Source organism: Lygodium microphyllum, chromosome 21 (assembly GCF_053477565.2).
Source record: "Lygodium microphyllum isolate KBCC chromosome 21, Lygodium_microphyllum_v1.1.10, whole genome shotgun sequence".
Taxonomy (NCBI): domain Eukaryota; kingdom Viridiplantae; phylum Streptophyta; class Polypodiopsida; order Schizaeales; family Lygodiaceae; genus Lygodium; species Lygodium microphyllum.
In genome coordinates this window covers 134,142,562-134,157,471 of record NC_141155.1, presented here as the reverse complement: position 1 = coordinate 134,157,471, position 14,910 = coordinate 134,142,562, and the positions used below count along the sequence as shown (strand labels likewise).

The 14,910-nt window shown below is 43.3% G+C and overlaps 1 protein-coding gene across 1 annotated transcript in view; it reads right to left on the bottom strand.

Moving 5' to 3' along the window:
- The window catches only part of LOC148018591 (endonuclease III homolog 1, chloroplastic-like), a 52,766-nt gene extending 38,498 nt beyond the window's left edge, over positions 1–14,268 (bottom strand). The window contains exon 1 of the mRNA XM_087661247.1: positions 13,947–14,268. Within this exon, the coding sequence (XP_087517373.1) occupies positions 13,947–14,186 (240 nt within the window). The 5' untranslated portion in view covers positions 14,187–14,268. The remainder of the gene's footprint in view (positions 1–13,946) is intronic.
- Positions 14,269–14,910: the final 642 nt, after the last annotated feature.

Sequence of the window (14,910 nt, the reverse complement as noted above, 5' to 3'; positions counted from 1 at the left end):
ATGTAAGAGTGTACAGAATGCCCCAGGATAGAGCAATGGAGTGTCGGAGAGTGACGTCCACCAAAGACCGATCCCAAGTGATGTGACCACCAATCGGAGTGCTAAGTGCAGGAAATACCAAACACTGATCACCAAAGTGTCAAGGAACTGAGGCGACAATTGTGGATGTTATCTGATGATGTGGGCAGCAACAGAAAGCTACAAACGCAGCAATAGGAGAGCCGCCAAGAGAATTATGAAGGTAGGGTGAAGGCCAAACGCAAGCAACAAGAGGTCACTAGGAGCTGAGGAAGGGTGCTACTAACTATCACCCGGCTTGCTGATGGAGTGAAAGGCAAGCAAGAAGAGGCAATCTATGAGTTGGTGATGGCTAATGGACCAAATGCAGTAGGAGGGAGAGTGTCAAACAGCAGGCGGTAGGAATGGATGAAGACTCCAAGCACTAAAGGAACTGTGGAAGGAGTGGCAGAGTTGCGAAGAATAGCCTGTCTGTGGATGAAGACTAATAGCTGAAATCTATACACAAGGGTGAGAACTTGCACAAAAGGAATGAGGCTGCGCAGCCTATCTATTTATAGATGTTAAAGAGTGCCCCAAAAATTAGGGTTTTGGGAAACCATTGAAACTCTCTTGAAGAGCACACTAATTTTGCATTTTTCATTAATTAAGCATGTTTTGGGGCTATTTGAACCTAATCAGCTGTACAGCGTTTTTTAAATCAACAACCCCTCTCAAGCCCAAAACTCACCCTAAAAGGGAAGGCTTGCAATGTTTATCCCCAGGCGTCCCACCCCCAAAGCAACCAAGGCATCAAACAAGGGTACACATCAGTTGCCCAATGACCTATCTGTTAGCAGTCATGTTTGTCATGTCTTGTCATCTCCTGCCTGTGAGCCTCAGTCTGAGTCAGACGAGGACTTTAGGAGCTCTGACTTGTCTATCACTTGTTTTGACGGAGGAGGTAGCTCATTCTAGAGCACTCAGTTTATTGCATTTCAGTGCATTTTCTCCTGCAGTCGGGATTTTATGTGCATTTCCCGGGGCAGTTTCTGCATTCTTCAGCCTGCCTCACTTGCTGGACATTGTCCACCCTTTCCGAGATTTTTTCTGAGCATTCCTAGCATTTTTACCAGCATTAAATGCTGGTCGGATCAGCATTAAATGCTGGTCGGACATATTTATGGCCTCAAATTTCAGGTCGGCCAGTTTTTGGGTTTTTTGGCTATTTATAGTCATTTCCCACTTGGCAGTCAATTGTATTATCATCTTCCCTCCTCCTTTGGCAGGTGCACACTCCGACTCCGTCATCTTCCTCCGTCTTCGGTGCTGCCGTCATCATCAGCCTGATTTGGTGCCCTCATTGACGCTTCGGGCTGCGTGCAGGGACTGATCAGTCCATTTCAGTGTATTCAGCATTCATTTCAGTCAGTGCAGATTTTCATCCTTCATTTTCTGCTTTCTCTCTCTCTCTCTCCCCCTCTGTGTTCATGTTTCTTCTTCCGTTGCGCACTCTCACACGGTATCAGAGCCTAACTGAGAGCACAAAGGAGAGCTTCCATTGCAGAGGAGGACACCATCAAGTGCAGCCTTTCTTCCCTCCTTTCCAGCCCTTGGTGGTGCTGTCCAGGCTGAAACGCAGCCTTCCATACCTGTGTTTTGTTGTTTTGCAGCATCAGGAGGAGTAGGCGACAGTTTTCTAGGTGTTTGCAGCCTACGTTTGCATCAAACACAGCCAACAGGAGGTGGTCAACATCAGCAGAAGAGAAGGCGTCATCATCTGGAGGATAGGCGACAGTTTTTTTCTCCAAGCGGCAGCATTTTCTCTCTCCTCTTGCAGGCGACAGCATCTTCTGGGTCTTTTCTGACATAGGTGGCTCCATCTTGATTGTTTGTTGGTTGCAGATTGTTTCGTGATTGCAGATATATACGAAGATGTCTTATCACCAGTTCTTTGCTGATTCAGAGGATGTCTCTATTTCTTCCTCTGAGAGACAGAGAGACTTTCGTGCTAGTTCACGCGACGACCGGAGGTCACCTAGCCCATTTGACCGAGATCCCTCTATTCCCCGTTCTCTCCATGTTTCACAGAAGGCTCGTTCTGCTGGCCTTCATATGCCTTCCATGGCACCCTCTATACAGGTGCCCGTACTCCCTTCTTTGCCCAAAGAAGACCGGCTTGATGGTTCCAACTACTCGCTTTGGTCGTGTAAGGTGGAGTGTATCCTTGATACCTTTGATCTTTGGGAGTTTGTTACCCACCCTATTTCCCGTCCAGTGGAGGATCCCACCATTGGATCATCGATGGATCGTGCGGCCTTATGGGATCGGCTCAACTCACGAGCTCGATCTTTCCTCTTTATGAGCTTACAAGATTCTGTCCTAGTGCATGTGCGCAGGTTGCAGAAAGCAGCGGAAGTGTGGACAAAGCTTGCTTCTTTGTACCATCAGAAGACTTTTGCCCATCGGATTACTCTTGAGAAGAAATTACGGATGCTCGTTGTTGATGATTCTTCTTCCATGAAGGATCATATCAACAGGTTGGAGGACATGAGGGATGAGCTTGCGTCCCTTGGCAGGATGATCTCTTCCGAGGATATGGCCATGATTCTTTTGACTCAGTTGCCATCTCCCCGTTTTGATGTCTTCTACACCAGCCTTCTTACATCGAGGTCCCGTGAGACACTTCTATGGGAGGAGCTTGCCCCGCTTGTTTTGGAGCATGATGAGCGCGCCAAAGAGGTAGCCAGTGGATCCACCTCCATCAAAGCTTTTGTTGCAGGTTCGAGAGGGGGGACACAAAAGAAAGGGAAGTCACAGGCTAAAAGACAGGAGAGTTCTTCAGGTTCTGACTCCGACTCGGAGAAGCCTAAATGCCCATACTATGGGAAGGGGACACATCCAGAGGAGAAATGTTGGAAGAAGTACCCTCACCTTCGTCCAGGAGCGAAGGATGGAGCTAACACATCCGAGCCTTCTACCTCTACTCTAGCGGTTACCCATGAGTCAGTGTTCCTTCATATTGTTGACTTGGAGGAGCCTTCTTCAGTGGTTGCCTCATCTTTTGAGAGACCTTGGCTGGTTGATAGTGGAGCTTCTAGTCATATGACTCCCCGAGGTGATTTGTTGCAGGATCTATGCCCTTCTGAGGGTTCAGTCACTATTGGTGACATTGTTTCAGTGCCTATTTGTGGTGTTGGCACTTTGCCTTTATTTCCCAACCGCGCGTCGAGCTCCCTTTCCCAGGCTCTTTATGTTCCTCACTTGGGCTTTCCACTCCTCTCAGTCTATGGCCTTACTAGGCTTGGTATCCGGGTTGTCTTCACCGAGCAGGCCGTTTGTATTGAGGATTCTTCTACAGGGGCTGTTATTGCAACACGTTGGCAGGAGAGCGGGCTTTATAGGCTCCATTCCCCTTCTCTTATGCAGGGACCTCCGAGGCAGTTGTCTATTCCTACACCCGTTTCCACTTGTGCACCCTCTTTTCCACAAGTTCCTTTCCATCCCCCACCCTCTCCTCCAGTGGTTCCCTCGTACCCCCCATCCCTTTCAGAGGGGGACGATCTCAGTGATGCGGCTGTGGATTTCCTGGCCCCTACTGTTTTAGAGGGGGCTTCCCAGGATCGCGAGGAGTTTCTTCATCGGCAATCTTCGTCGACGAACTTCATCGACCTTGGCATTCCTCTTGCCACCCTAGGATCCGTTTCTCCCTTGGCCTTCCGCCACATCCAAGATCTGAGAGGGGGTGTTAGCAGTCATGTTTGTCATGTCTTGTCATCTCCTGCCTGTGAGCCTCAGTTTGAGTTAGACGAGGACTTTCGGAGCTCTAACTTGTCTATCACTTGTTTTGACGGAGGAGGTAGCTCATTCTAGAGCACTCAGTTTATTGCATTTCAGTGCATTTTCTCCTGCAGTCGGGATTTTATGTGCATTTCCCGGGGTAGTTTCTACATTCTTCAGCCTGCCTCACCTGCCAGACATTGTCCACCCTTCCCGGGATTTTTCTGAGCATTCCTGGCATTTTTACCAGCATTAAATGCTGGTCGGACATATTTATGGCCTCAAATTTCAGGTCGGCCAGTTTTTGGGTTTTTTGGCTATTTATAGTCATTTCCCACTTGGCAGTCAGTTGTATTATCATCTTCCCTCCTCCTTTGGCAGATGCACACTCCAACTCCGTCATCTTCCTCCGTCTTCGGTGCTGCCATCATCATCAGCCTGATCTGGTGCCCTCATTGACGCTTCGGGCTGCGTGTAGGGACTGATCAGTCCATTTCAGTGTATTCAGCATTCATTTCAGTCGATGCAGATTTTCGTCCTTCATTTTCTGCTTTCTCTCTCTCTCCCTCTCCCTCTGTGTTCGTGTTTCTTCTTCCATTGCGCACTCTCACACTATCAAGACTGCAGAGGCAATGGTTATCTTACCAAGGAAATCCAAGTAGTCACCCCAAAAAGAATAGGGCATCGGACAAAGAGTACTCGTCACCTACCCAGTGGCTTACCAAGCCTTACAAAGGCAAATGGAACCACTTTGAACCTTTTTTTTTTTTTTTTAAAGTCGATTTTATGGGTGGCAACCGATTAAGTAACAGTGACCCAAAAGATGGAAATAGGGATGGTACACCCAGCACATCATAAAACAATACAAGCTAACCCATCCACTGGAGGATGTCAATGACAAGGAAAAGGTGATGAAATATCATGTGAAGAAGGATAGTGGTATATCCACCAATAGAAACAACTTAGAATCTGTCCAATGGTGCTCTACACAATGGGATGCATAGTATACTACATGCTAAAAAATGCTCATCCAATAGGTGCCACTTATGGGGACACTATTCACTTGCCCAAGAGCCCTCGTACAAAGATATGATGAAATCATGAAATATATAGGGAAAGGTACAACAAGGGAGGGAGGCCGATGTCGAAGACAAGTGCCGAAACCTATAGAATCTTTGGAAAGCAAGCTAGGTTTCCATTTGTTAAACATGTCAAGTACAACACTAGACTATTGCAGTTAGTGCATTCAGATGTTTGGGGTCTAGGACATAATGCATCATTCAGTGGTGCAAGGTATTATTTCTCTTTCATTGATGATTACATCATGTACACTTGCCTATATATTTTGAAGAAAGGGATGAAGTACTAGATGTCTCTAAGGATTTCAAAAGGCATCCTAAAAAAGAGTTTGGGTCTTATATCTCTTGCTTGAGATCAGATGAAGAAGGTGAATATATCTCTCATGAATTTGACAAGTATTTGGCTAAGCATGGAATCAAAAGGTAACTTACATGTAGCTATACACTGCAAAATAATGATGTAGTAGAGAAGAAAAATAGAGTGCTTATGAAATCTACAAGAGCTATGCTAAATTAGAAGAATTTGCCAAGCTATTATTGGGTTCATGCAATTGTGACTGCAATGTATGTCTTGAATTGGACTCCTATAGCTAGTGTTCATGACATTACACCACCTTATGATAAATCGTATGGGCACAAACCTAATATTATCCATTTGAAAGTCTTTGGTTGTATTGCCTATGTGCCTGCTAATGAGAAAAGGAAGAAACAAGATCTGAAGGTCGTCAAGTCTATCTTTGTTGGCTAAGAAGCGTAGGAACACCCACTCAACCTGGATATTGATGCCAAAGAAGGAAGAGGAGCCTACGGATGTCGGCGGTCTTCATGTGGTGCCAAGAACCATGTGGAGGAAGATAATGAAGCATCCCTACTGGAAGAATAAGAATAGAAGACACCACCATGTTCGCATCAAGAGAAATGCTACACGATCTATCGCGGGAGGAGAAGCCTCCATGTTGTTAGAAGAGTAAAATGCCTAGTAGATGAAACCGTGAAAGGAACTACACACAACTCCTTTCTCTAGGTCAAGAAGGACTGGTGCAGACATGCACATTAGCCCTACACCATAATACAAAACCCTACAAAAGAGATCAAAATCTGCAAGCACAAAGGTAAGTAGTGAGATGCTCCAAAAAAAAAACTGAAAAATATAGGATATCAAATCTAAGTGCAATGCAATGAGTAAGTAAGTATGCACTAAAAGTCTAAAAAGAAAAAGGCTAAGTGTGTGGCCACCACATAAGATGAGTGGGAAAGTGGTCCTAGAAAGTGCAATGGATGCCCTAGGAAGGGATGCATAAAGTGCGATAAGAGAGCCACTAGCAGACCGATTAACTAACCCTTCAGGAGTAGTGAAAGATATAGGCCGCTAAGGCTGACCGCGTGCCACATGTCCAGTAGCCATGATGATAGATGGAGTAGAGGATGTAGCAACAGGAGGCATGGCCCCACTAGATTGGCCAGTCGAGTCACAACAGTCTGTTGTGGTTTTCTAAGTGGAAGACCTTGGGCCTTGGTATGACACTCCTCGTCCACATGGCCTGACCTCTGGCAGTATGTGCAAATCCTATTTTTCTGAGGAATTTGCTACCAAAGGGATCGTATTTCTTTGGTTCCATCAGAGGAAGGCGTGTCACCCTTCTTTTGGCTTGCCTTCGCATCTTGCGAGATCTTGCCACTGTTGGTTTTCTCTCCCAAAGAAGAGACAAATAACCCTCACCCCTCTGAATGGAAGTGTATAAAGGACTTCTTGTGGACTTGATTATACAACCTTGCATAGTGCAAGAACTGGCTCTCAAACTCATAGAAGGTTAACAATCTAGGTGGTGAGATAATGTGCTAAATAAAATGGAAATATTTGTCGGGCAACTTGTTCAAGAAGAACGTGACCTAATTGTCGCCTGACTTCGGGTAGCGAGTAGTGGCAAACTCAGCAAGTAACCGCTGATATTCAACCAACTTGACTTTCAAACCATCCCCTTCCTTAATGAAAAACTCCTGAAGCTCAAAATCAAGATTAATACGTCAAGTGCAATCTCATACCACATAGCGATCAATGAGATGACTCCAATGCTCAAAGGCAAGGGAAAAATAATGTAGCACTGAGAGTGGAACTCAAAAAGCAATCCCTACATTAACTCAAAATTGGCCATGGCATTGCAGGCTCTCCATTGACAGATGTGATTAAGGTGAGTTAATCAAGGGTCCGCTTAGTACCAACGAAAAAATCCCAAAGTCCCTAAGATTCAAGCACTTGTTGCATGATGTTCGACTAAGTGGTGAAATTCAACCCGTTAAAACACATCTTATCCGTGAAGACACTCTTGGTTGTTGCAATAGGAGTGGTAGTGATAGGAGATAGAGGAGTGTAATGGGGGTAGGGTGGATAGGGGGGATAAGGTCAAGGAGTGGAGTACACTTGGGAAGCAATCCCAAAGTGCCCACCATGCATACGAGAAGTATGCACAGTGGTTCCAAATGTGGGAACGGGCGGACTCGGTATGGGCATGGTAATTGTCTGAGGAGCCCAAGGTGAAGGGCTAGGGACACATGGAACAGAGGATGGAAATCCCTATGTAGGAGTGACCCAAGGAGTGTGTGATGACAGTTTATACGTAGAGGATTAATATCCATGCGTCTAAAAGGTCGTGTGGGGGGGTTGTGAGTGTCCAAGAGTAGTGAGAGGGATGCCCATCACAACCATCCCAGAGTATAAGGATGTGGTAAAGTGGGGGTATGTGAAAGGTACAACGTTGAAGGGTGGCATTCCCCCGAATGATGCACCACAAGGTGTAATGAATGAAGGATAGGTAGACGTGGGATGGGGAATCAAAAAGTGCTAGGAGCTCACGAAAAGCGGGAGACGGTGACTGTTTATCTTCCGACACAGTCCTGTTCTCGACAAGCAATCCATCCCGGACGGGGGGACGGCCATCCCCCTATGACATCGCTGAAACGGAACATCCCATTCCGTCTCCACGTCCCACACAGGTGTCCCATCTTGGGACAACAGTGTTCCGGCATCTCGAGCGCCCAAGACGAGCGTGCCATGTTTCTATGCTTTATCGCTTTAAGCAAGCACCTAGGGAATAGTACCGCAAGTTTGATGCTTTTATGCATTCACAGGGATATTCCCACAATGATATGAATCCATGTTTATACACAAAGAAGGCTCGTGATAGCAACCTTATGATTTTGATCCTCTATGTGGATGATATGTTGATTGCTAGGAGTGCTCATGATAAGCTGGATGCCTTTCAGCTCAAGAAGAGCTTTGAGATGAAGGACATGGGATAGGCCTTACATAATCTTGGGATGCGCATTACGCACGATCGCTCTAAGGGGCTCCTCTACTTGTCACAGGAGTACATCCAGAAGGTCCTTGAGTGGTTTCATTTGCAGAATGTTAAGCCTATTGGTTGTCTTTTAGTCAGGCCGATTGTCCGTAGTCTGTGTCCGCAGTCTAATGAGCAAAGGGCTGAGATGGTCAAGATCCCTTATGCATCCGTAGTGGGCAGTTTAATGTATGCCATAATAGCCACTCATCCTGACATAGCATTTGCAGTGGGAGTTGTAGCACACTATATGGTTACACTTGGTAGACGGCATTTACAGTGGGAGTTGTAACACGCTATATGGCTACACCTGACAGATGGCATTGAAATGCCGTCGAGGATATCACGAGATACTTGAAGGGCACAGCAACTATGTGCATTTGTTATGGTGCCAAGATCCAGGAGTCGTGGTATACACTAACTCTAATTATGTAAGAGATGCAAACAGTAGAAAGTCCACCTCTGGCTATATCTTCACCTTTGCTGGAAGTGTTGTTTCTTGGATGTCCAGGGTGCAAAAATGCACAGCCCTACCTACTACAGAGGCAAAGTATGTTGCAACCACTGAGGCTTGCAAGGAGACTCTCTGGTAAGACTGTCTAGTGGAAAATGTTGGCATTACTGATGTGGTCCCTACACTGCATTTGAATTCTATGAGTGCTATTCAGTTGGCCAAGAATCCAGTTTTCCATGCGAAGACGAAGTACATTGAGATGCATTACCACTTTATTAGAGAGGTCGTTTAGGACAAGTCCATTGAGCTTGTCAAGATCTCAATTGGCCCAAATCCTACAGATCTACTCACTAAAAGCCTCCCAGCAGAGCGTTTTGCCTTAAGAAGTTGATGGGCTTTGGATGAGGCATCTTTCCTCATCTCGTTGTACTTATGTACATTTGTACTTTGTCACTTTTTTCTTTTTCTCTCCTCATTAAGGGCACGAAGCACATTCACCTTTAAGTGGGAGGTTGTTAGGGATAAAGGCACCTATGCCTAGCCGTCCGTGTATTAGTTACACTGACAGTACCCACACACCTATACACTACAAGTGGCGAGCGCCCATCACTGTCATTTCATTCTTTATTCTTTCAGTGCATTTGAATAAAGGAAAGGCGGTCACACATTGTGACTGTTGGATTCCCACATCTTATGTGTCTCTCTCTTGCTCTTGCTCCTTCCACCATAGCTCTTGTATTTGCTCCATGCTTCCACTTCAAGGCTCACTCCCTTCATTGGAATAAAGAAGAGAAAAAATCAAGGTGTGGATCAAAAGAGAATGAGATGGAAGGGAATTGAGAAGAGTGGTTTACATGCTCAAATGAAACAAAAGATGTAGATATACCTGATAAAGGATGTCTACTTCGAGGACCCTCTCTATTGAAGTTTACATACTGATAATCATCCAAATCTTGCACACCAAAAAGAGAAACAGGAGAGGGTTTTGATTCATACAACTCAAAGGGATTGTATGAACCTGACACTAGGTCTAGCTGAAATGAAAAAGATGGATTGCTAGTCATCGCAAAAGTTATATGTCCTTCATGATCAAGAGAGGTGATTAGTCTCACCAACCAGTCCAGATAAAGTATCAAAGCTGATAGGAGGTGTATAAGCTCAACTATACATTATGCACAAGTACTCTTTAAACTCCTCCTTTGTCAAGTGACTAAAATCTAGAATAGGAGAAGAAATAGAAGGTGAGGTGAAAGTGAAGAATTGTCTTCCTCACGGAGTCCATAATGCCTCCTCAAGGCCTCCAATGATGGAGAAGCCTGATAAGACATCGTGAGTGCCCGAGAAGGTGACTGAGACATCATGAATCAATCACGTGTCGTTCTTATACCTTGCACAAAGCCAAGCCTTCACAATATCCACAAGATACTCTTGACAATAGCACCAACTCCAATACCATGTGAAGATATGCTAGGGTTTACACTAAGGAAACACAAAAAGTACACCCACAACTAAAACACAAAGACTTAGACAGTGACGTGCAAAACTCAAACCCTGACCGTAAAACGCAAAATGTAAAACTCAAAAAACACAAGATAAACAAAGAAGAAAGAGAACTCTGAAGTGAATGAATCAATTATGTAAATGAAGAAAAGAATGTACATGATACTCAAGGGCAAAGTTGTCCATCAATTAGTGGCTCTTGTGGAAGCGGGTTGAGGGAGGTGGCAATGTGTGTTGTCCATCTGAGACAAATCTGGAGTGCAGTAACCACATAAAAAAGCAACCTAATGAAGATTATAGTAATTGATCACTGCAACAATGGGAGACCAAGCGACAATGTAGACCATGTAGCAATAGTCATTGGGGACTGGACTATTACATGATTTCATCATAGCTTAGGGAAAAATTGAAGAAATTTGAGAGAACCACTGATTACAAGAGAATAGAATTGAGAGAGAAAAATTCACGAGAGAGCAATTGGGTACAATTTTTCTCCCATACATGGGTAAGTACATTCCCCATTCATGTATTTATTTGATTTCATTATCTTGGTGCCCAAACTACAAAAGACATCTCAAAATAGACCCATACATTTCTCTTCCTTACACAGTTTTTCTTTCCCCATTCTTTTCTCAAAAGTAGACTATCTTTCCTAAAATAAGATCTAATCTTTTTAAGATATATATCAAAATAATAATAAAATCATAATTCCAAGCTTTTATAAATTAGCTCTCAAATAATTCACCAATACTTGTGCATATACAACCATGACGCTAAAGAGTATGCATCCAAAATATAATAATTTTGTACTCTCGAGCACCCAATAAACGAATATCCCTTCCACACCATAAGTGCTCTTCGATGAATAATATCTTCACTTAATAATCTACTGCACCAAGCACAAATCACATTAGTCTCTGCCATTTAACTAATAAGCATGAGCAACTAGTGTGTCACGTAGACCTATGCACAAGTTACAATCATGCGGCAATTAAATAATGTTAAAAATCCACAAAAATCAATTAAATCATCATCCTATTTTCTTGTAATTCTTCTTGTAATTTTGATAACATGAATAGCTAGTGAAAAATGGTGGGCAACCTGTCTATTTATAGATATGGAAGGATCCTCCCAAGTTAGGGTTTTGCATGTGGGACATAGAAACTCTCTAGAACACTCCCCATTTAAAGAGACTTTTAATAACTTACTATTTCAGGGCTATTTTAAAGGTCTAATTAGTAGGTAATGAATGTTTAGCTTAACATCACTACCATGATAGCATCAAGAGAGATGTTGCATGATTCGCCTCGGAAGGGGAAGCCTCCGTGCTAGGAGAAGAGCAAATATCCTAGAAAGATGAGACCATTATGCAAAATACTATGCAACGGTGCCACTTAAATAGTGCCCTCATAGGGAAATTATTCACTTGCCTAAGCATCCTTTTACAATCATAATCATCCTAATGATACGGATAATGATAAAAAGTACGATAATAATACCCATGAAGTAAAATGTATTCAAAACCCTATAAACACCAAGAGAAGAGACCATCCTCTCACCATTGAAGGGTGAAAGGGAAAGCTAGAGGAAACCCCCTCTCCCTATCAAGCTAAAATAAAAGTAAAGGTAGAACCCACACTAATCCAAGTAGGAAGTATTGATTGACTTGGTCAAAATATCTACAAAAATACTAAATGACAACACAAACTCTAGGCTGTGATGCCTAGCTCAACTTGTTCTCTAGTGAAATGGTAGTGCATTCTGATGTGCATCTTCGAACTAATGATGGGGTTACCAACAAGTGCGATGATACTTTGGTTGTGACAAAAGATCACGGTCGAAATGTCACATGGAAACTAAACCGTTGTCAATAAGCTCTTGGAGTAGCTAGCCTCTGTGGTATCATTGTAGAGTGCCATATACTCCATCTCAACAATGGAAGTAACCACAATCTCTTGTTTACAACTAGACCAAACAATGGGAACCATAACCAGAGAGAAGATATAACCGTTATGGGAACACTAGGTGTTAGGATTATGTGCCCAATCAAAATTATATGTTAGTCCATAAGAATAGGTGCAATAAACATATCTCAACACATCCGCGCATGCATCCAATGTGATATCTTTGGTGCATTGAAGTACTGACTGAGCAAGAACACTAAGTAAGCTAAGTCCAACCAAGTATAAACTAACCAAAGGAGTTACCCTACCACACATCTATAAGTAAGCTCATAAAAAAGCTAACCTTGAAGATCCTAAAATAGTTTCACGATGGGATCTAGAGGCATGGCCACAAGCCATGTCTAATCATTATAAGTCTGATCAACTAATTGAAGGGCATATTTCTGTTGAAACACAAAGATCTCATCCCCATATCAAACAACCTCTATGTCCAAAAAATAGAACAACTAACCTAGATTAGTCATCTTCAATGTGGTACAAAGCTAGGCCTTTACATCTATGATGGTTGCAAAATCTAAGCTTGTAATGAATGAATCGTCTACATACAAAAGAACATAGTTGACCCCCTCTAAAGTAGTTTTGACATATAAAATTCATTCATATTGGATAGAATCAAAACCATGAGTTCCGAGAAACTCATCCATCTTATGAAACCATAAATGTAAAGGTTGCTTCAGCCTATGAAGAGCTTTCAGCAAATGAAAGACATGATCTTTATTATGCAAATGAGAAAAACCAAGAGGCTACTCCACATAGACTTCCTCATCCAAATAGCCATTCAAAAAGGCACTTTTAACATCCATTTAAAATAGCGGTCAAACATGGTGAGCAACTAGAGTAACTAATAGGCAGAACGATGTCAACCACACAATTGGAGCAAAGGCCCCTTCATAGTTAACATTGTGTTTCTCTTTAAACCCTTCTGTTCAAAGTTCCATTAGCTTTCAATTTAGTCCTAAAGATCAATTGACTGTTCTCAAGCTCCTTTTCCATGGCCTCTTGCCATTAGAAATGCTGAAGAGCCTCCTGCCAACTCTCCATCTCAAAGTGCATTACATGATATATCGTAAAGATGGACACAAATGAGACAATAGATGCAAGCCAAGCAGATTGTCTTAGGCTCTCCAGGATGAAATCTAATGGAAAGATCCTTGAATCTCACATGGTCTACTGGTACCAATGACATAACAAGTCTCTCAAATAAGACTCCGGAACAAAAGTCTTTGCAAGCGGGTCAAGAGTAGGTAGTACCCGGCTCAGACGGCATTATCTCAAGCAATATAGACTAAGGATGTGACCTAGAGACTAATGCAATGGGCTGCAGGATATGCCTCTCATAAAAAATTACGTGTCTCCAAGTAATAACTTTGTTTATCCTAGAATCAAGCAAGGAGTACGCCTTTGCCCCAGAGGAGTAACCTACAAAGTTCAAGCGATCAACTCGAAGCTCGAGCTTTCCTATGTGATTATTAGGTATGTGTGTATGTATGCATGTATGTGTGTGTACACACACATGTACACACAGAGGGGTGTGTGTGTGTGTGTGTGTGTGTGTGTGTGTGTGTGTGTGTGTGTGTACACATATATATAAATGTACACACATACGCACGCAGCGCTATGCATTGAAAGACATAAACTTCAGAAAATGCTTTTATGATCGTCACTCCAAGCCACGCATTTGTATTATGAAAGAAACCCAACATATCAACACTGGGATGCAGAATTTCTACAGAAGAGGCTAGAATATCTGTACAGTTTGAATGACGTTATTGGAAATGCGATCTCTCTTCAACGCAAGAGTATTGCGTGTGCTCCATCAAAAACCAAGAACAAATACCTTGCTGAGACCGACAATCTCCAGCTGCTCATCCTCTTCGTAGGAGATTCTGACAGCTGCGGCAGGGCGTCGTCTTTTTCTGGCAGGCTGGGGGGTTGCCAATGCAGCAGCTGTGTGTTGGGTGATGGTCGCAGCTTCGATTGTGAGTGCACTCCTACGCCTCGTCATTACACCACCTGCGGACATGCGTCTCGGTCCTGGTAGCGAGTAGGAATGCGTGGTGCGAGAGACCGCCTGCATGAAGTCTCAGCATTACATGTCACACGATATAGTGTATATATGAGAGAGAGAGAGAGAGAGAGAGAGAGAGAGCTGAAGTCTCAAGCATTATATGTCACACGATATAGTCTTTACTATTACTTAACGAGAGGTGGGGGGCGGGTCCGGGTCCGCCACGTCCCCACAAGAAAAAAAGAGAATACGGGGCACGCCTGGCACCCGCCCCTGCTCTCAAAAATGCGTCTGCCTCGGTGCGAAGCGTCGGGCTGAATCTAGGCACGGAGCGCCTAGTATATATGAATGAGAGAGAGAGAAGAGAGAGAGAGTATAAATGAAATGTATCCTAATAACTCATAAGGCTATCCAAAACGTCACACCACAAGCATATCATGACGAAATATTTTCAATGTCTAATAAATAAACCCATTTTATAACTACATTGACATATAAATACTCTAGCTAAGTTTAAGTAGTGAAATTGTGTGTGGTTTTTCATATATGATATTAATCTTGTCGAATTGAATGTGTTTTGACGATATCTAAGTGACACGAAACATCTCTTTTAAAGTATACATTAGATAAGCAACAATCTTAAGTTTTTAAAGTTAATCAAATTTGGTTAAATTTTTATCGTACAACTTGAAATGAAGTGTTGATGACGAGTATCTTGCAAAACATAAAACCAAATACGAGAAAGTTGCTTGATGAATGTCTAAGATGTGGTGGTTTTCATATTTCACTAAAA